The 22672-nt window shown below is 44.3% G+C and overlaps 1 protein-coding gene across 1 annotated transcript in view; it reads left to right on the top strand.

The window, feature by feature from the left end:
• ano1a (anoctamin 1, calcium activated chloride channel a) overlaps positions 1-22672 on the top strand; it is a 379673-nt gene that overhangs the window by 233247 nt on the left and 123754 nt on the right. The window contains exon 13 of the mRNA XM_070899592.1: positions 21059-21141. Coding sequence (XP_070755693.1) covers positions 21059-21141 — 83 coding nt within the window. The remainder of the gene's footprint in view (positions 1-21058; positions 21142-22672) is intronic.

Genomic DNA, 22672 nt, shown 5'->3' with positions numbered 1-22672 from the left:
GGAAAGTAAAAGAGAGAACTTTCATTTATATAGCGCCTTTTACGACCTCAGGACATCCTGAAGCGCTTTACAGCCAATGAAGTACATTTTTTGAAGTGTAGTCACTGTTGTGATAGATGACGTAAACAAAAGCTGCTTACATTTTTCTTAAAGCAGATGTTGATGTTTTATGTATGTTGAACCACAATGCAATATTTTTACAATAGCTCTCTGCTTAGAGAGACATGCAGTGCAAATAATGAGCATTTGAGATTTAAATGGTTTTGGTTTCATCTTCAATTTTTCAAAATTTGAAGCTGAATCAAGGCTGTAATCATGGCTGGACTACCAGAAATAATGCAGGGAACTCATTCCACCATAGACTGGCAGCCATTGAATGGGTGCTCACCATATAATCAATGATCGTATGCCCCCATTGGATGCTAGACAAATATAGACTTGATGTCTTCTCTGTCCACCCAGTAGACCTCAGAAGAATATGGATGTTTTCTCTCCGGGAGACTCGAGAGCAAACTTAGATGAAAACACTCAATTCCAGACCATTGTTGTCCAAATTCAGTTTAAGGGTGAGAAAGCTAGGTCTCAAATTAGTGTCCCGAACTTAAATAAAGGTAATTACAAAAATATGAAGGCAAAGTTGGTTAAAAAGGACTGGGAAAATATATTAAAGGTTAAGACTGTAGCAAAGATATATTCCAGTGAGAAAGAAAGACTCGAGAAGGATGAACCATCCGTGGCTAACTAAGGAACTAAAGGATGGTATCATTGAAAACACAGGCAATAGTGGAAGGCCAGAGGATTGGGAAATTTTTAGAAACCAGCAAAGGATGACTTAAAAAAAATTGATAGAGAGCGAAGATAGCTTATGAGCATAAACTAGCAAGAAATATAAAAACAGACTAAGAGCTTCTACAAGTATATAAAAAGGAAGAGAATAGCTAAAGTAAACATTGGTCCCTTAGAGGATCAGACTGGGGTATTAATCATTGGAAACGGGGAAATGGCAGAGACTTTGAACAAATATTTTGTATCGGTCTTCAAGGTAGAAGACACTAAAAGCATCCCAATAATTGACGATCAAGGAGCGATTGAGGGGTGGAGGGTGGTGGAACTTAAGACTCTGACTAGTGAAAAAGTACTAGGCAAACTAATGGGACTTAAAGGTGAACAAGTCCCTGAGACCTGATGGCCTGCATCCTAGGGTCTTAAAAGAGGTGGCTGCAGAGATATTGGATGCATTGATTGTAATCTACCAAAATTTCCTGGATTCTGGAGAAGTCCCAGCGTACTGGAAAACCGCAAATGTAATGCCTAAGAGAGGAGGGAGACAGAAAGTAGGAAACAATAGACCAGTTAGCCTAACATCTATCATTAGGAAAATGCTGTAGTCCATCATTAAGGAAGTAGTAGCAGGACATTTAGAAAATCATCATGCAGTCAAGCATGGTTTTATGAAAGGTAAATCATGTTTGACAAATTTGTCAGTATTTAGAGGATTTAATATACAGGGTGGATAAAGAGGAACCAGCAGATGTCGTGTATTTGGATTTCCAGAAAGCATTCGATAAGGTACCACAAAAGGTTACTGCACAAGGTGTGGGTAATATATTCGTGTGGATAGAGGATTGGCGAACTAACAGAAAACAGAGTAGGGATAAATGGGTCATTTTCAGGTTGGCAAATTGTAACTAGTGGGATGCCATAGGGATCAGTGATGGGATCTCAACTATTTAAAATTTATATTAATGACTTGGATGAAGGGACCGAGTGTAATGTAGCCAAATTTGATGATGATACAAAGATAGGTGGAAAAGCAAGTTGCGTGGAGGACACAAAGAATCTACATAGGCTAAGTGAGTGGGCAAAAATTTAGCAGATGGAGTATGTGGGAAAATGTGAGGGTATCCACTTTTGTAGGAAAAATAAAAAAGCTAATTATTTAAATGGGGAGAGATTAAAAAATGCTGCGGTACAGAGGTTATCTGGAAGTCCTGCTAAAACTGTACAGGTTATTGCTCAGACCACACTTGGAGTACTATTTTGGTCTCCTTATTTAAGGAAGGATATACTTGCATTGGAGGCAGTTCAGTGAAAGTTCACGAGATTGATTCCTGAGATGAAGGGGTTGTCATCTGAAGAAAGGTTGGGCTATACTCACTGGAGTTTAGAAGACTGAGAGGTGATCTTTGTTATGTAGGCAATCCTATGCAACCAGCATTCTACCGCCACGAGAGAACATATCTGTTGGAGTCCCAAGGGATCCCAGCATCCCTTGGAAGCACTGTATATAAGCAGGCCTCCCATGCTGTACCTGCACTCGAGTTAGAATAAAGAGACTAAGGTCACACTTAATCATGTCTGCAGTACTCAGTCACATTGCTTTATTCAAGACATAACAACTGGCGACGAGATAACGAACCATGCAGAGAACTGTTGGTATCCTGGAGAAATTCTTAGAAGGGGATGACTGGGAGGCCTTCATGGAGTGACTCGACCAATACTTGGTGGCCAACGAGCTGGAAGGGAGTGTGAACGCTGCCAAACGAAGGGCGATCCTCCTCACCGTCTGTGGGGCAACAACCTATGGTCTCATGAAGAATCTTCTTGCTTTGGTGAAACAACCAAATCATATGAACTGTGTACGCTGGTCTGGGAGCACCTAAATCTGAAGGAGAGCGTTCTGATGGCAAGGTATCGGTTTTACACTTGTCAATGGTCTGAAGGCCAGGAAGTGGCGAGCTACGTCGCCGAACTAAGGCGCCTTGCAGGACATTGCAAATTCGATAGATTCCTGGAGCAAATGTTAAGAGACGACTTTGTGCTTGGCATTGGCCATGAGGTTATCCTTTGCAAACTACAGACTGTTGAAACACCGAACCTGAGCAAAGCCATAACGATAGCCAAGGCATTTATGTCCACCAGTGATAACACCAAACAAATTTCGCAGCATAAAGATGTTTTCGCAAGTACTGTACACACAGTAACATCATTTTCAGGCAGGAATGCATATGGCAGAACATACAAGCCTGCAGTTGCATGATCTCATGACTCCGAATCCGCCATCAAGCGTTAATGCGAGGCAATTGACACCTTGGCGCTGCGGAGATGATCATCGAGCCCATCAATGCCACTTCAAACACTATGCATGCAAAGGCTGTGGATCCATGGGACACCTCCAGCGAATGTGCAGATGAGCTGCAAACCACCACGTTGCAGAGGAAGACTGATCCATGGCGGATCAAACTGAACGAGAGACTCAAACCGAGGAGGCAGAAGTGTACGGGGTACACTCCTTCACCACGAAATTTCCACCAATCATGTCAAAAGTTGAACTGAACGTAATTCCAGTATCCATGGAATTGGACACTGGTGTGAGTCAGTCCATCATGAGCAAAAAGGCCTTCGACAGGCTGTGGTGCAACAAGGCACACAGGCCCAAGCTGACCCTTATACATACCAAGCTGAGAACTTACACTAAAGAGCTGATCCCTGTAATTGGCAGTGCAGCAGTAAAAGTCTCCTATGATGGAGCAGTGCACGAACTACCACTATGGATAGTACCAGGAGATGGCCCCACACTGTTCAGCAGAAGCTGGCTGGGGAAAAGTCCGCTGGAACTGGGATGACATCTGAGCACTTTCATTCGTCGACGATGCCTCATGTGCCCAGGTTCTGAGCAAGTTTCCGTAGTTGTTTAAGCCAGGCATCAGAAGTTTTTCAGGGGCGAAGGTGCAGATCTACTTGATTCCCGGTACACGACCTATCCGCCACAAGGCACGGGTGGTGCCTTATATGATGCGAGAGAAAGTGGAGATCGAGCTCGACAGGCTGCAACGAGAGGGCACCATCGCACCAGTTGAGTTCAACGAGTGGGTCAGTCCGGTTCTCAAGGGTGATGGCACGGTCAGAATTTGTGGGGACAGTAAAGTTACGATTAACTGTTTTTCACTGCAGGACCAGTACCCGCTGCAAATAGGCAGACAATCTATTTGCAAAGTTGGCAGGAGGAAAGATGTTCTCCAAGTTGGACCTGACCTCCGCCTACATGACGCAGGAGCTGGTGGAATCTTCGAAAGGCCTCACCTGCATCAACACGCACAAAAGTCTGTTCATCGACAATCGATCCCCATTTGGGATTCGATCGGCTGCGGATTTTTTTCAAAGGAACATGGAGAGTCTGTTAAAGTCGGTTCCGCGCACCGTGGTTTTCCAGGACAACATATTGATCACAGGTCGGGAAACCATCGAACACTTGCAGAACCTGAAGGAGGTTCTAAGTCGGCTAGATCGTGTGGGACTCGGGTTGAAACGCTCGAAGTGTGTTTTCCTGGCGCCAGAGGTCGAGTTCTTGGAGAAGAATCGTGGTAGATGGTATCAGACCCACCGACGCCAAGATGGAGGCCATCAAGAACGCGCCGAGACCAGAACGTGACGGAGCTGTGGTCGTTCCTGGGACTCCTCATTATTTTGGTAATTTCCTACGCGGGTTAAGCATCTTGCTAGCACATCTACACGTGTTGCTATGCAAGAAAGATGACTGGGTATGGGGAAAATCACGAGACAGCTTTTGCGAAAGCCCGAAATCTGTTATGTTCCAACAAACTGCTTGTCCTGTATGATCCTTGTAAACGTCTAGTGTTAGTTTGTGATTCGTCTTCGTACGGGGTCGGGTGTGTGATACAACTAACAAACGAATCGGAACATTGCAACCAGTCGCTTATGCGTCCAGGAGCTTGTCCAAGGCCGAAAGGGCCTACAGCATGATTAAAAAAGAAGCTCTGGCATGCGTTTACGGGGTAAAAAAAATGTATCAGTATCTGTTTGGGCTTAAGTTCGAGTTAGAAACTGACCATAAGCCGCTCATACCTTTGCTCTCTGAGAATAGGGATATCAATACCAATGCCTCGGCTCACATCCAAAGATGGGCACTCACGCTGTCTGCATGTAACTATGTAATTCATCACAGGCCAGGCACAGAGAACTGCGCTGATGCGTTCAGTCGGCTACCATTGCCCACCACCGGGGTGGAAATGGCACAGCCTGCAGACTTGCTCTTGGTGATGGATGCATTTGAAAACTAAAAGTCACCTGTTACAGCCCGCCAGATCAGGACCTAGACCAGCCAGGATCCGTTACTGCCCCTTGTTTTTAAAAAAAAAATGTCCTCCATGGGAGCTGGTCCAGCATCCCAGCGGCCATGCATGAAGAGATAAAGCCATTCCAGCGGCGTAAAGATGAAATGTCCATACAGGCGCACTGTCTTTTGTGGAGTAATCACGCGGTTTTGCCTAAAAGGCAGGGAAACGTTCATACATGACCTACACAGTACCCACCCAGACATAGTAATGATGAAAACTACAGCCAGATTCCATGTGTGGTGGCCCGGCATCGACTCAGATTTGGAGTCTTGCGTGCGCCAATGCAACACTTGCTCTCAACTGAGCAATACATCCAGGGAGGCACCACTAAGTTTGTGGTCATGGCCCTCCAAACCATGGTCTAGGATCCATGTTGACTTTGCTGGCCCATTTCTGGGCAAAATGTTCTTGGTTGTTGTGGATACTTATTCAAAATGGATCGAGTGTAATCTCTGTAAGCATGTCCACTGCCCCAATCGAAAACCTATGAGCCATGTTTGTCACGCACTGCCTAGCTGATGTCCTTGTCAGCGACAAAGGGCCATGCTTCACCAGCGCTGAATTCAAGGAATTCATGACCTGCAATGGGATTAAGCACGTCATATCTGCCCCTTTCAAGCCTGCATCCAACGGCCAGGCAGAACGGGCGGTCCAAACCATCAAAGCTTGAAACTCGTGTCGGAATGCTCCCTGCAGACCCGCCTGTCCCGAGTCCTGCTCAGCTACTGCACTCGCTCACCGGGGTTCCCCCAGCCGAGCTGCTCATGAAAAGAGCGCTCAAAACAAAGCTCTCTCTCGTCCACCCTGATCTCCATGATCACGTCAAGGGCAGGTAGCTTCAACAAAGCATGTACGTACCATGATTACGCAAATTTGTCATGTGATATTGAAGTCAATGACCCTGTATTTGTACTCAACTATGGACATGGTCCCAAATGGCTTTGCTGGCACGGTCATAGCCAAAGAAGTGAGTAGGATGTTTCAGGTCAAACTCGCAAATGGGCTAACTTGCAGAAAGCATTTGGACCAAACCAAACTGCGATTCACACAGCCACGAGCAACCTGAAGAGGACACCACCAACTTCAATCCTCCGACACACACAAGTGGCAAGCGACATCACGATTGACCACGAAGCTGAACTCATCATGCCCAGTAAGGCCAACTGCGCAGCAGCCCAGCAAAGAACCAACCAACTCACCTGCACCTGCATTTGTACCGAGACGATCAACTAGGGAGCGAAAAGCCCCAGATCGTCTCGCCCTGTAAATAAGTGTATTATTGACTTTGGGAAGGAGTGATGTTATATATGCAACTCTATGTAACCAGCATTCTGCTGCCACCAGAGGGCATATCTGTTGGAGTCCCAAGAGATCCCAGAATCCCTTGAGAGCACTGTATATAAGCAGGCCTCCCAAGCTCTACGGGCACTCGAGTTAGAATTAAGAGACTAAGGTCACACTTGCGTCTACAGTACTCAGTCACATTGCTTTATTAAAGACATAACAATCTTATTGAAATGTATAAGATCCTGAGGGGGCTTGACAGGGTAGATGCAGAGAGGACATTTCCCTTCGTGGGGGAATCTAGAACTAGGGGTCATAGTTTGAGTACGGGGTTGCCCATTTAAAACAGAAATTAGAAGGAATTTCTTCTGAGGGTCATAAATCTACCCCAGAGAGCTGAGGAGGCTGGGTCATTGAAAATATTTAATATGGAGTTAGACAGATTTTTGAACGATAAGGGAGTCAAGGATTATGGGGATACGGGCGGGATAGTGGAGTTGAGGCCTGGATCAAATCAGCCATGATCTTATTGAATAGTGGAGCATGGACCAAATGGCCTACTCCTGCTCCTATTTTTTATGTTATGTAATACATCATCATCATCATCATAGGAAGTCCCTCGGAATCGGGGAAGACTTGCTTCCACTCTTTAAAATATGTACTTTGGTGGCTGAACAGTCCAATACGAGAGCCACCGACTCTGTCACGGGTGGGATAGATAGTCGTTGAGGGAAGGGATGGGTGGGACTGGTTTTCCGCACGCTCTTTCCGCTGCCTGCACTTCATTTCTGCATGCTTTCGGCGATGAGACTCGAGGTGCTCAGCGCCCTCCCGGATGCACTTCCTCCACTTAAGGCGGTCTTTGGCCAGGGACTTCCAGGTGTCAGTGGGGATGTCACACTTTATCTGGGAGGCTTTGAGGGCGTCCTTGTAACGTTTCTGCTGCCCACTTTTGGCTCGTTTGCCATGAAGGAGTTCCGAGTAGAGCACTTGCTTTGGGAGTCTTGTGTCTGGCATGCCAACCATGTGGTCTGCCCAGCAGAGCTGATCAAGTGTGGTCAATGCTTCAATGCTGGGGATGTTGGCCTGGCCGAGGGCGCTAATGTTGGTGCGTCTGTCCTCCCAGGGGATTTGTAGGATCTTGCGGAGACATAGCTGATGGTATTTCTCCAGCGACGTGAGGTGTCTACTGTACATGGTCCATATCTCTGAGCCATACAGGAGGGCGGGTATTACTACAGCCCTGTAGACCATGAGCTTTGTGGCAGTTTTGAGGGCCTGGTCTTCAAACACACTCCATCAGGCGGCCGAAGGTTGCATTGGCGGTGTTGGATCTCATCTTCAATGCCTGTTCTTGTTAGGAGGCTCCCGAGAAATAGCAAGAGGTTGAACTCCAGGACATAGTCGACGTATTTACTGAGGCGTATGAAAGCATGGGCCTTACGCTAAACATCCGTAAGACAAAGGTCCTCCACCAGCCTGTCCTCCTATGTAATACACAAGCTACTAACTGCATGAGGCCAATTGGGAATCCAGATGTGGCTAATTGCATAAGGTTAGTAACTGAAATATGAGTCATAGGCACTATTTGGCATGCGATCTTAATACTCGTATTTACACGGCATGTGTACTTTAACCTTTTTGTGTGTGTTTGTTAAAATGGGAAGACAAAAAGCAGACTGCATAAGTGCTTTTTTGATCATTGAGTGATTTCGTTCTTTGGTTGTTGAATCGTGGTAGATGTTCCAGTGAAATATTGTGTTTGTGTAAGGCGTTTTCAGCTAACATTGATGCATGTGGCCAAAATGGTATCACCATGCGCACACCTGTAGCTAAAAGTACGTAACACAAAGGTCCTTCACCAGCCTGTCCCCGCCGCACAGTACTGCCCCCCCAGTCATCAAGATTCACGGCGCGGCCCTGGACAATGAGGGCCACTTCCCTTATCTCGGGAGCCTCCTATCAACAAGAGCAGGCATTGAAGACGAGATCCAACACCACCTTCAGTGCAGCCTTCGGCCACCTGAGAAAGAGAATGTTTGATGACCAGGCCCTCAAAACTGCCACAAAGCTCATGGTCTACAGGGCTGTAGTAATACCCGTCCTCCTGTATGGCTCAGAGACATGGACCATGTACCGTAGACACCAAGTCGCTGGAGAAATACCATCAGCTATGCCTCCAAGACCCTACAAATCCCCTGGAAGGACAGGTGCACCAACATTAGCGTCCTCATCCAAGCTAACATCCCCAGCATTGAAGCATTGACCACACTTGATCAGCTCCGCTGGGCAGGCCACATAGTTGGCATGCCAGACACGAGACTCCCAAAGCAAGTGCTCTACTCGTAACTCATCCATGGCAAACGAGCCAAAGGAGGGCAGCGGAAAGGAAGGACACCCTCAAAGCCTCCCTGATAAAGTGCAACATCCCCACTGACACCTGGGAGTCCCTGGCCAAAGACCGCTCTAAATGGGAGAAGTGCATTCGGGAGGGCGCTGAACTCCTAAAAACTTATCGCGAGCGCATGCAGAAATTAAACGCAGACAGCGGAAGGAGCGTGCGGCAAACCAAACTCCATGCCCACCCTTTCCTTCAACCACTGTCTGTCCCACCTGAGACAAGACTGTGGTTCTCGTATTAGACTGTACAGCCACCTAAGAACTCATGCTAAGAGTGGAAGCAAGTCTTCCTCGATTCCGAGAGACTGCCTATGATGATGGATGACCTGTAGCTAGTCTGCAATTTCTATTGGACAACACTGTTCTAAACCATCTGGCTTTAATTACCCTTCTGTTGATGCCAAGAATTTATTTTAGCGATGACCAATCTGCAAAGTTAAAATAACTTGGTATGAAAGTAAGTATGCAGGTACAGCAATTAATCAGGATGGCAAATGGACTGGTGGCCTTTATTGCAAGGGGGATAGAGTATAAAAGCAGAGAAGTCCTGCTACAACTGTACAGCATATTGGTGAGGCCACACCTGGAGTACTGCGTACAATTTTGGTTTCCTTATTTACGGAGGGATATACTTGCATTGGAGGCAGTTCAGAGAAAGTTCACTAGGTTGATTCCTGAGATGAAGGGGTTGCCTTAGGAAGAAAGGTTGAGCAGGTTGGGCCTATACTTATTGGAGTTCAGAAGAATGAGATGATCTTATTGAAACATATAAGATAATGAGCGGGCTCGACAAGGTAGATGCAGGGAGGATGTTTCCACTCATGGGGTAATCTAGAACTCGGGGCCATAGTCTCAGAATAAGCGGTCGTGTATTTAAAACTGAGATGAGGAGGAATTTCTTCTGAGGGTTGTAAATCTGTGGAATTCCCTGCCCAAGAGAGCTTTGGAGGCTGGGTCATTGAATATATTTAAGGTGGAGATAGACAGATTTTTGAGCGATAAGGGAGTAAAGGGTTATGGGGAGCGGGCAGGGAAGTGGAGCTGAGCTCATGATCAGATCAGCCATGATCTTATTGAATGGCGGAGCAGACTCAAAGGGCCAATTGGCCTACTCCTATTTCTTATGTTCTTAACTCTAAGCAACAGAGCACCTGAGGTCGTGTTCAAAAAAAAAAAGCCAAACACTTTACCTGATTACATCAAACTACAATGTTCTCTGCCTCAGTTTACTGTTTTTCAACCAGTCAGAGGCATTTATGCCAAAATGTTGGCTGCAGCTCTAGAATGGATCGTGAGTGCTCAGATGCACAAGAAAACCAGTTTCATAATGGTACTATCATGGTGTGATCAAATGCAGAAGGAGGCCATTCAGCCTATCGTGTCTGTGCTGGCTCTTTGATAGAGCTGTCCCATTGCCCTGTAATTCTTTCCCTTCAAGTATTTATCCAATTCTCTGGAGAGTTACTATTGAATCTGCTTCCACTATCCTTTCAGTGCTTTCTAGATCATAACTCACAGCGTTAAAATGTTTCCTCATGTCTTCTCTGGTTCTTTTGCCAATTACATTAAATTTGTGTCCTCTGGTTATCGACCCCTCTGCCACTGGAAACGTTTTCACCTTATTTACCCAATCAAAACGCTTCATGATTTTGAACGGTATGTTAAATGTTGGACTAATTAGGAATAAACTAGGAGAGAATGAGGGACATGGAATCGAGAAAGGGTGGAAATTTGGTGGGGGAATATAAACCTTTGTACAAATGCTTACTACATTTAATATTCCAATTGCTATTTCTGACCTCCCAGTACTGTTGCTGTAAATTTGAGGGATTTTTAGAATAGTCTTGCCCGATTGTGACTCTCTGGTTGGCCCAGGGAGCACATTTCCTGTTGCTGTCGGACATCAAATGTGAAGCCAGGAGAGGAAGAAACAAATGTGTTTTTATTGCAGGTAGCATTAATCTAGTTGTTGTTTGCTGAATTCACTGCAATTTCCATTATGGCATAACACTCTTGGATCTTGTGGAATGCAGGAAATCGGTTTTGACAATGTCTCTGGGTTAAGTAGGTGTACTTAATATGACAAGAAATGCAACATAAATTTGGTTAATTTTGATGTATAGAATGTGAAAATTAATCTCCAAACCATTTAACTGAATTGGCATCTTTTCTTTGCCGTGAGGGGACATTCCATTGATCAAACAACATTGGTACAATCCTATCACATGTGGAATGAAAACTCACCCCATTTTGAGATGTACAGAAAGTCTAAATGTATATTATTGTATATTTCTGTACAGATGAAATCTCCTCCTAGAATATTTAAACCCAAATATTCACCAGCATTTCTGTTAGGAAGTAAATGAACAACAACAACAAAATGTGGGGCTGTTGTACGTTTAAGCAGATGCTCCGGCAGAAAAATATTTTGTGCAGACATTCTTGTTGTGCTTGCTTTGCTTGTCTAGGCTAGCCTTTTTGTTACTCCATGGAATCCCTGCCTGCTCCCTTGTGCACTTACCCAACTATTTGGCAAATATTTGCAGAACATCTGTGTCGAAACATTTGTTAGAAGATGTGGCTTTACCTTGCCATTCCTCTCGGCAGAGCACACCCGATGCCTGTTGTCTTGTCATGTTGTAGTTTGCTGAGGGATTCCCATGTTTATATTTAAAAAAAAAACCTTTCCCCTGAAGATAGTGCACCTATTGGGGGAAACCATTGTTTCTGGTATCCGTATTCATCACTACGCACGCCATTATATAAAGTGACTGCTTTTCAATACAGCAATTCCATGACCATTTCTTAAGAGCAGTAAATTTGAGAGATAGATTTCACTTTAGAAAATAATTAATTGAGGTAACACCAAAATAAAATACTATACTTGTCAAATTCTCCTTTTCCCTTCCCGCCCTCATTTTCCACATCTTATCCTTCCTGTTCCAGTTTTTCTCTCCCACATAAATGTTTCCCATGTGGGTAAGTAAACGAGTGAGCTGAATGCTCTCTCAGGGAATCAGATGCAACTGGTGGAGTGTGATTCTTTCTCCCCACCACAGGATGTCAAATATAAATTGTTTTCATCAGATATTGGACCTAACTATGCGGCTATGAAATTATCTAAACATGTATTGAACTATAGGTTTAGATTTTTGCATTCGGTAGATTCCAAACTCAAGGCTGCCTCTGCAAGTGCCACCAGAGCCATCAAGACGCTTGAGTGGATTTTGTGAAGTTCCTCTAACTGCTTTGTCCAAACATTAACTATGGCTGGCAGCGATATCAAGGTCGGGTCTGGTCCACCAATTAAGGTCTGGACATAGATTTTTTTGCACCCTGTGACATCGGAGGAGACCAGCATAGTTACAAACCTTTGCACCAACTGCACAAGCGCAATTATCTGCTGTTGCCCATTCCACCTTGTAGGACAAGTGGAGCAGATCGAGCAACAAGGGAACTGGCCCACATTAAATGGTGAAAGATTGCAAAGTGCCGCAGTACAGCGGGATCTGGGGGTACTTGTGCATGAAACACAAAAGGATAGTATGCAGGTACAGCAAGTGATCAGGAAGGCCAATGGAATCTTGGCCTTTATTGCAAAGGGGATGGAGTATAAAAGCAGGGAAGTCTTGCTACAGCTATACAAGGTATTGGTGAGGCCACACCTGGAATACTGCGTGCAGTTTTGGTTTCCATATTTATGAAAGGATGTACTTGCTTTGGAGGCAGTTCAGAGAAGGTTCACTAGGTTTATTCTGGAGATGAGGGGGTTGACTTATGAGGAAAGGTTGAGTAGGTTGGGCCTCTACTCATTGGAATTCAGAAGAATGAGAGGATACAGAGAGGATGTTTCCACTGATGGAGACTAGAACTAGAGGGCACAATCTTAGAATAAGGGGCCGCCCATTTAAAACAGATGAGAAATTTCTTCTTAGGGTGTACATCTGTGGAATTCGCTACCTCAGAGAACTTTGGAAGCTGGGACATTGAATAAATTTAAGACAGAAATAGACAGTTTCTTAAATGATAAGGGGTTATGGGGAGCGGGAGGGGAAGTGGAGCTGAGTCCACGATCGGATCAGCCATTATCTTATTGAATGGCGGAGCAGGCTCGAGGGCCATATGGCCTACTCCTGTTCCTATTATGTTCTTATTAAAGAACTGCCTCCAGTGAAAGTTTTGATACAAGCCTGTCTTAAACAGATTAATGCAACATTTTTTTTTTTCCTTTATTCATTTTTGGGATATGGGAGTCACTGGGAATGTCAGCATTTATTGTCCATCTCTAGTTGCCCTGAGATTGTGGTGGCCGGCTGCCTTCTTGAACCACGCAGTTTTGTACAACTGAGTGACTGACTTGCTAGGCCTCTTCAGAGGGCAGTTGAAAGTCAGCCACATTGTGTGGGAGTCACATATATAGGCCAGAGTGGGTAAGGATGACTGGTTTCCTTCCTTAAAGAACATTTACTTAAGTAGCTGGGTTTTTTCAACAATCCAACAGCTTCATGGTCACTTTTACTGATGCCAGTGTTTAAAATTTCTGATTTAGAAAAAAAAACTGAATTCAAATTCTCAAACTGCAGGATTTTATTATGTTCTCTTGATCTTTAGTTCAGGCCTCAGATTACTAGTCCAGTATCACGACCACTATCCCTAAATAATAAATACAGGCTGAACCTCCCTTATCCAGAACTCCCTTATCAGGAACAACCCTTTGTCCAGAACCATTCCCAGACCCCGGCCACTGGGTGGCGCATGCACAGAACTCCGCCATTAACAAATTGAAGTCCTTCCTCGCTGCCGACTCCCGCAATCGCTAGCCTGACCTTATGATCCACACCGCCCCCCCCACTCCCCATGATCTCCCTGCCGCACTCCCAGCCCCGATGTCACTTTGCTCAGTACCTGTACTGTCCAATTTAACGTGACCACCCCTCATCTGGAAAAATCCCTTATCCAGAACAGGTCAGGTCCCGAGGGTTCCAGATGAGGGAGGTTCAACCTGTATATGCAAGTAGAAGTGTTTCTGTGATGTAGATACGGTATCAAGAACTATGTGGTTAGTCTCCATTCCAGGAGTGGGATGGTTAAGGTTGGACAGAGCACACGTTCATAGTTGAAGTAAATTGTTGGGTTTATAGAGCGTTTTTGCTTCCACGTGTAATGTAATGTTGATGTTAACCTTGAGAATCAACCTGTGATTCTCCATATGATACATCCATAACTTAAAAATGAAGTTCTAGTGATGGCAGTAGATTCTAAAAGGAATATATTTGGGAACTGAAGATAATGGAGAAATGTTTTTTTTCCCCCCTAATAAGCTTACTATACATCCTCTTTGGAAAGAAATCCCAATGGAAGGGTAGGGATCAATGTTCCCGCTAAATGTGCTCCTGCGCACAGCCGCACTTCCTATACAAGGTCCTGTGCAGGCGCCTCTCCCTATTTTCCATTGTAAATCCTGTGCAGGAGCAGAAATCTAAACGCAACATGCATTAAAGAAATGGGCCGTGCAGTATAAAGTGCAGCTCACGGGGATCATTGGTAGGGATGCCAAGCAGAATCTATTTGACAACAAAGTGGTGCAGCTGTTTTCTTAATCAAAACCTAAATATAGATGTTCTCCTCAGATGTAGAAAATTAAATCCACTTAAGCCAGCTTATGTAAAACCTAAAGCACAAATTGTATGTGTCCTCATGATCGCAGTGTCATAGCCACGAACTGAAGTATTGTCCTGGTCACATGGGCAGTAGCTGAAGGACTGTCATCTGTATATGGGTAAAAGAAACGAGGAGATTTCCTCAAAATCACAATCGAAAAGCTCGAACTACTCAACAGGTCAGGCAACACCTTTTTGGAGAAACAGAAGTTGATATCTCAGGTCTGAGACCCTTCTTTGGGATGGGAACATATTCCAGATGCATAAGGGGAAGGGGTGGAAAACCCCACACATCTGTCTATTTATTTACCACGTGAAGTGCTTCAATGCAGAACAGTATATGGTTAAGTGACATGGTATTAGCAGGGGATGAAGGAATGAGAGAAATAAGACGTATACAACATGCAGTTTGTGTGAATATCCAAAGGAGGATAGATGGAAAGGGAAGCATAATAATCTGGCCAGACACAGCAAGCTCCAATGGCCATAGTCTGGTGAAAGATAAATAGGTGGTTTGCACCAATTGTGCAGACCATCCCACCAGTGGTGTTCCAATGGAGGGGACCCCAAACCGGAAATGTTGACACACCTCCCACGTGGCCAACTCCTACTACCAGAGAAAAAATGGGAGTTGTAATTAAGGTCTGAAGTTGTTAGTCAATGTTGAGGCCAAAGGGCTGCATGCTGCTTAGTAGAAGCATAAGGTATAGTTCCTTGATCTTATGTTGAGCTTCATTGGAACAGTGTCGGCAGCTAAAGGCAGAGGTTGGAGTGGGGACAGCAAGTGACTGGGAGCTCGGGGGAGTCACAGCTGCCGACAGAATGGAGATGTTCAGCAAAGTGGTCACCCAAACAGATTTCCTCCGTTGACTAATTGTATTGGAAATCATAAGACAGTTCATAAAGAATACATTTATGATTTTGCTCCAAATTGAGGAAATCTTCCCCTTGAGTACCAGGAAAGCAAAATTTGAGTTAGTCACGGAATCTTGTTCTGCTCTGTAGTTAAGAATAGCTTGTGATGTCTTGACTCGTATACATGAGCCATGGCAGCAGTATTGTTTTGTTTCTGTTACTGTCGTTGGCAGTCACGTACTCAGAAATAGAACATCACAGCAGGTATTCCAATTGCTTTGCCCAAGAGACTCCGTTACACAGTTGATTTAAGGTTAGCTTACATAAGATAATGGACTGTTAACAAAAACAAATGGATTTAATGGATGGTTGTAATAGAAAGTTTGACTGGCATTGTGCAATGATAAATATTATCAAAATGGGGCTTTTAATATTTATAAGAATTTAAACAATGAGAGTGCAGTTTTTATACAGAGGGTTTTGACCAGTTGGTTGTTTATAGCCTACACTGTTCAGGCCTTCACCTATAGATTAATGGAACGATGTGCAGGAGCATAGAAATAGATAAACAAACAAAACACCGAGGTCTATCTAGTTCACTACCTGCCATCCTGGTAGCTACATGATATAACAATATTGGAGTTCTTGTCTAATCGTAGCAATCAGCCTCTATCAATGAGTCTACAACAGACCCAGACATGAGGTCAGGAAGACACACCAACGGTGGAGAGCTTTGGGAACCATGGGTCCAAAGCCATCCGTTCCTCCCAAGCACGCTACACTCATCACATTACTCATATACTGCACCCCAAAATATCAATTTCTAAAAGAATAAACAACAACTTGCATTTATATAGCTCCTTTAATGTAGTAAAACATCCCAAGGCACTTCACAGGAGTATTAAGATAAAACAAATAAATTTGACACTGAGCCAGCTAATAAGAAATTACGGCAGATGACCAAGAGAAGTTTTAAGCAGCAGCTTCAAGGAGGGTAGAGAGGTTTAGGGAGGGAGTTCCAGAGCTTAAGGCCCAGGCAGTTGAAGGTGTTGCTCAACCATCGGTGGCCATCAGGGATGCTCCGCAAGACTGAATTTGAGGAGCGCAGATGTCTCGGCAAGGGGAGGAGGGGGTGGACGGGAGGCGAGGGGGAGTTGTGGTGCTGGAGGAGATTAGAGATAAGGAGGGGCGAGACCATGGAGGGATTTGTAAACAAGGATGAGAATTTTGAAATCGAGACATTGCTTAACCGGGAGCCAATGTCGGTCAGCCAGCATGGGTGATTGGTGAGCGGGACTTAGTGCAAGTTTGGACATGGGCTGCCGAGTTTTGGATGACCTCAAGTTTACGTAGGGTAGAATGTGGGAGGCCAGCCAGGAGTGCATTGGAGTAGTCAAGTCTAGAGGTAATAAAGGTATTAATGAGGGTTTCAGCAGCAGATAAGAGGAGGCAGGGGCAGAGGCGGGCATTGTTAGAGGTAGAAATAGGCAGTTTTAGATATGCCATGGATATGTGGCCGGGAGGTCATTTCAGGGTCAAATATGACACTTGGGTTGCGAATAGTCTGGTTCAGCATCAGACAGATGCTAGGGAAAGGGATGGAGTCGGTGGCTTGGGAAAGCAGTTTGTGGCTGGGACTAAAGACAATGGCTTCGGTCTTCCAATATTTAATTGGAGAACATTTCTGCTCATCCAGTCCTTGATGTCAGACAAGCAGTGTGACAATTTAGAGACTGTGGAAGGGTTGAGAGGCGTCAACGAGAAAACAAAAAACCATTGGGATGTGCTGTGCTCTCCTTCAGTTACTGTTGCATTTTTCTATTTCTCCAACTAAGAAGGAAGGAACTTGCATTTATCCCAAACTATTTCACAGTCAATTAATTACTTTGACACTTTATCGCTGTTGCATTGTATTATTGGCAAATGCAGTATCTAATTTGCTTACAGAACCATCTCAAACAGGAATAAGAACTAGAAAAATATTTTTAGAATTGATTGACTTACCAATTACCTGGAAGTACTCAACAAACCACAAGACTGACCACTTTGTCTCTATCTTGGTATCCTTTTGTTGGCATTTTAAAAGGAATACTATGTACACAATCTAATCAAAACTAGGCTAATGGTAATGACCTTAAACAGGAGGTTGCTGATCAAGACAAGCATTCCAGCCACCAATCCATAAGAGCGGACTGCATCCGGGTTCAGCACAAATCAGATAACATTTAGTGTCACACAACACGACTGAATGTTGGCGTCCAGTCCTATCCCTAGTTTAAATAAAGAAAGAAAGACTTGGATTTATATAGTGTCTTTCATGACCACCGGCCATCTCAAAGCACTTTACAGCCAATTAGTACTTTTGGAGTGTGGTCACTGTTGTAATGCAGCAGTCAACTTGCGCACAAGCAAACTCTCACAAACAGCAATGTGATAATGTCCAGACAATCTGCTTTTTGTTGTGTTGATTGAGGGATGAAATTTGGACACGACACCAGGGAAAACACCCCTGCTCTTCTTCGAAATAGTGCCATGGGATCTTTTATGTCCACTTGAGAGAGCAGACAGAGCCTCGGGTTAACATCTCATCCATCAATTAATGAAAGATCAGGCAAGAGGAGAGGAGGCCCATCATTATGACGATAAAGTCCGTGTCATCAGCTCACCAGAGTTGGAATTCTGAAATTGGCTCCAAATTCCTTGACAGATGCTGAGAGCATGTGGAAAACAGTTTCCAAATTGGGGCCAATTCCACTATCCTTCAAGTTTTAAGCCATGTGTGTAAAATGGAGCTGCAGGGCTTCATCACTGAAAATCATGAGTGCCATAGTTTAGTGTCAAAATTATCACCAAAGTAGAAGCGCTCAGCCATAAGTAAGTTTCAATGTCTTCAAGTATTGACCCTAATAACCAGTTCTCTTGAGCTTAGGCCAAGGTGTATTAGCTGCTTGCCAGACTTGTTCCTCTGCACTATAGGTGTCCACTAGTGTTGCCATTTCTAAATGTCACAGTGAATATCATGCTTGACCACGAAAAGGAATCAAGGTTGAACCATGATGGTCACAGGCCAGTATCCTGCTGTCAAAGTTTCTAGAAACTGAGAAAATTTAGCAGAATCTCATTTGACAACAGTTGTGGCTGAGGATTAGGGACTAGGGGAACTCCACAGGGCTTTGTTCCGAGTGCCCAGCTGTTGTAAACAACTTGTAGGGTGTCTTTTTTTACATTTCTAATAGCGCTGTGTGGACTGATGGCCAGTAGCAGAGTGATTGATTGCATTTCGAGGGATCTGGTTCAGTTAGGTAAATGTGCTAAGAAGTGGTAGATGAAAATAAATGTAAAATTATTCACATTGGAAAATGAAATGTGTCTGCAATGAAGAGAGTATGCATTTTGGAGTGTACTGGTTTACAAATAATTTTCATTATTTGTCAAAAGCATCACTTTTTTTTTAAAAAAAAACAACTCTATCTGCCCTTTTTTTTAAAACTTGATCTGCCCCATCATTGCTCCAATAGATCTGCCCCTCATCACCAGTTGAATTTATGATTTTTCTGGCAGGTGTCATGTATTTTCTTCATGGGTTCTTTTGCTTAAGAATTCATAGCAACGCATTGCTATTAAGAACTAATTGGTTTATTAACAAAGGTTTAACCATCACACTGCACATTACCAGTTCATCCACTCGGCTCACAACTGCAATCTTCTTCATCGATGACCTAGTCCCAACTGACCGGGGTTTTATTGAGTCTTGTAAACATCATGTGACTGGCTAAGCCACTTACAATGCAACAGTTCTACAACTGCTTTAAAAGGAACGTTAATACAAGTGCCCCCTTATTAAAGGGGAACTAAAACTGATATTAAACAAATTTAACTTTTGAAACTATTGTCAAATTAAAATTTGCTTGCCGGGGTTGATGATTCACTCCAGTCCCTCTGGTGCCCACTCTCGTGGAAGGCCGCAAGCGTACTGGTGGACACCGTGTGCGCTATCTCCAGGGATACCCTGGCATGAACGTAACCACGGAAGAGAGGCAGGCAGATGGGCTGAATGACTGCCCGCTGCCTGGACCGGTTAATGACCACCCTGGCCAGATCCAGGAGCAGTCCTACGAGGAGGCCCTCTGACCTGCCCGCTCCCCTCCGCACTGGATGCCCAAAGATCAGGAGCGTGGGACTGTGCAGCCAAAAATTGAGGAGTAGTCCCTTCAAATAATGAAAGAGGGGCTGCAACCTCATACACTGAACATAAACATGGAACATGGACTCTTCCAGACCACAGAAATTACAGGAGGCCGGGGAATCAGTGAACCAACTTAAAAACTTATTGCACTGGACTGCCCCATGTAACACACTCCAGGTCAAGTCCCCAATAATTAAAGGGAGGACTCCCGCATAGAATGCAGTCCGTTGGGGACCCCAGCCTCCTCCAGATGGCAAGATGGTGTGCCATGGCCTGTCCGGACAGCAGACAAGGATGGCAAAGTGGAGAGTGTGCAAGAGCAGCCCGTACAGGAATCCCCTCCGCGCAGAACTGAAGGGCACGGAGGGATTTCCTGGCGGAGGCTCAAGTTGTGAGCCGCCGGCACCCAAGGGGGGTTTCGGAACCTATGGGCGGGAGTCAGTTCGGACTGGATCGCCGCACATGCTTGAGCCTCCTTGACTCACCTCGTGGAGTCGAGGCCCAGTGCCATTTTTAGCGACTCGATGGCACTGGCCACGAACCGGACGTTGGCCCAGGATAGGCGGCGTGCCAAGCAACAGCTCGACAAACCTGGTGAGCATCCTCACGGGTGCATACATTACAGCAGGGAAGAGCTGGTGATTTGGAATCATTCCTACCTAAAGCAACATAATATTCAAACCAGTGTCATATTGGCTGGAGGATCAATTTCTATCCAGGAATCGACTTTGCTAATGGAAATTGGGGTGAGCAGGAATTTACTGCATCTGGTTATCCAGCCCTAGATACTTCTAATTGTGTGTATAATTGAACGATACAATTTTTTAAAACCTTGTGGATGAAGGTTTCAGCAGATGATCTGAGGCTGGGGTAGAGATGGGCGACGGAGGTGGAATTAGGTAGTCTTGATAATGGAGCAGATATGGAGGCAGAAGCTCTTCTCGTGGTCAAATAGGACGCCGAGGTTGCAAATGGTTTGGTTCAGCTTCACAGTTGCCAGGGAGAGTATGGGAGGCAGTGGCTCGCGAACAGAGTTTGTGACGGGGACTGAAGACGATGGCTTCTGCTTCACATTGAGACTACAGCTGTAGTATAAATAAACCCCAAGTTAGCTATCTTGCATGTTTTCATTTCTTCATCTGGATATGATTCTGGCCCCAAACTATCTTAATGTCTCCATTTAAGGATAATAATTTTACATAATATGAACATAAATAGGAGCAGGAGTAGGCCATTTGGCCCCTCGAGCTTGCTCCGCCATTCAATAAGATCATGGCTGATCTGATCTTGGCCTCAACTCCACTTCCCTGCCCGCTCCGCAAAACCCTAGACTCCCTAGAGTAAAACAAAAAATTTTTATCACTGGGAACTTTGCACCAAGAGGAGAGAGGAGTGTGCAAGTATGATTTTAAACTAATCTTTTTTTAAAAAAAAACCCTTTAGATCATTAAACAATCCTTTGCATTGTTTTTTGAAATTTCTGAGAGAGCAGTGGTCCATCCACATGTTTTAATTGAGGACAATTTTGCTTTCAGCTGCCATGTTTATGGAACACTGGAAAAGATGCCAAATGAGGCTGAATTACAAATGGGATCTGACCGGATTTGAAGAGGAGGAGGTTAGCCCTCAAACACCTTTCCTAAAAATTATTCGATTTATATTGAACACACACTATCTTTTGTCACAATTCTTTTTGCAGTTTAATAATACTTGTTTCTTCTTCTGTTGCTGACTACCTGAAGGAGCGATTGAAGGTTTGGAATTTTTAAAATTTAAATACTGTATGTCTTTCGAGCTTGCTTAATTATGACAGTTCTGTTTCTGCTAGTGTGTGTGGGGGGTGGGGTGGGAGTGGGAGAGGGATTTAATCCAACACATTTTTAAAACTAATAATTTTATGCTTTGGTGCTTTTACTGTTCCTCCATGTTCCATTGTAGGAAAAATGGATGCTTTTGGTAATTCTTTAACCTGGGATTTTTACCTGCCTGGACGAGGGAATCTTGCTGTGGGCGACTCAGTTACATAAGAAATAGGAGCAGCAGTAGGCCATTTGGCCCCTCGAGCCTGCTCCTCCATTTGAAAAGATTATGGCTGATCTGATCTTGGCCTCAATTCCCTGCCCAATTATTTCATTAGGTTTGCTCGTCTGCCCAGAATGCCTCTTTCCATTGGGACCTCAGGAGTAGAATAATGACTATCCCTCGTGTGGCAATATTATGTTCATTAGAAGCTGGTGAGCCTCTGCTCATGTATAATTTTTCCATTTTTAATGAGGACCAAAGTAGCAGCCCTCAACATCACACTATCCAATTAAAAAGTATAGCACTGGAATGGCTGGAGTTGTGTTTTTCATGAGGCAATACCTGCTGAGAGAGTTTCATTTCAACCTTTTTTTTTGTGTCCTCTCTCGGTCATTGCTGCCTTAGAGACATGTTCCTCGCTTGTCCATTTAGTGATCTGGCCGCTATCGGCATCAGATGTAAAACTATTTTAATAAGCCTCCTGTCATTTGTAGCCCGATAATTGCAGCAAGCTATCCCACATAACCACAGCAGGATTGTCTCCCCCTCTCACCTGAAGTCATTTCTGAATCTGAACTAAGGATTTTGGCATCCAGTTCATGACTTGAGTTTAGTTTGATGTTTTCTCTCAATATGATCTTGTTTGTAATTTGGATCATTGATATTGTCTGTCACATCTGAGAAGGTTGATCCTTTGCTCTTTGCTTGCAAACTGAAAAACGAGGGGCAGGAACCTTCAGGCAGTGACATTTGCTGGCAGTAGAATGGAGGCTATTGCTTCTAGTTTCACCAAACCAAATGCTACTTACCTGCCTGCAGTAGATGAAAATGTTCTTGATTTTAAAAAAAAGTTTGTGTATAACAGTGAATACTATACAGATTGTGGGCAGCAACTGGTAAATGTTATGGCACTATAATAATTTATGTAAACCATGAGTCAGACCTTGATTCGAGACCAAGCGTGAGTGTAGTCATGGATGGGCACAAACAAATTCTAAGTTGGTGAGGTTCAATAAAAGAAACAATTTTTGATGCTTCACCCCAGTAAAAGTTTAGCTCCTCCAGTGATTGTAATGGTTCTTGCACCAGGATGAGAAAAGTAATGATGAGGGGTGGTTCTAGTAATG

Source organism: Pristiophorus japonicus, chromosome 14 (assembly GCF_044704955.1).
Source record: "Pristiophorus japonicus isolate sPriJap1 chromosome 14, sPriJap1.hap1, whole genome shotgun sequence".
NCBI lineage: Eukaryota > Metazoa > Chordata > Chondrichthyes > Pristiophoridae > Pristiophorus > Pristiophorus japonicus.
Note: the sequence above shows the minus strand (reverse complement) of the source record. Positions and strands in the feature narration are given on the sequence as shown.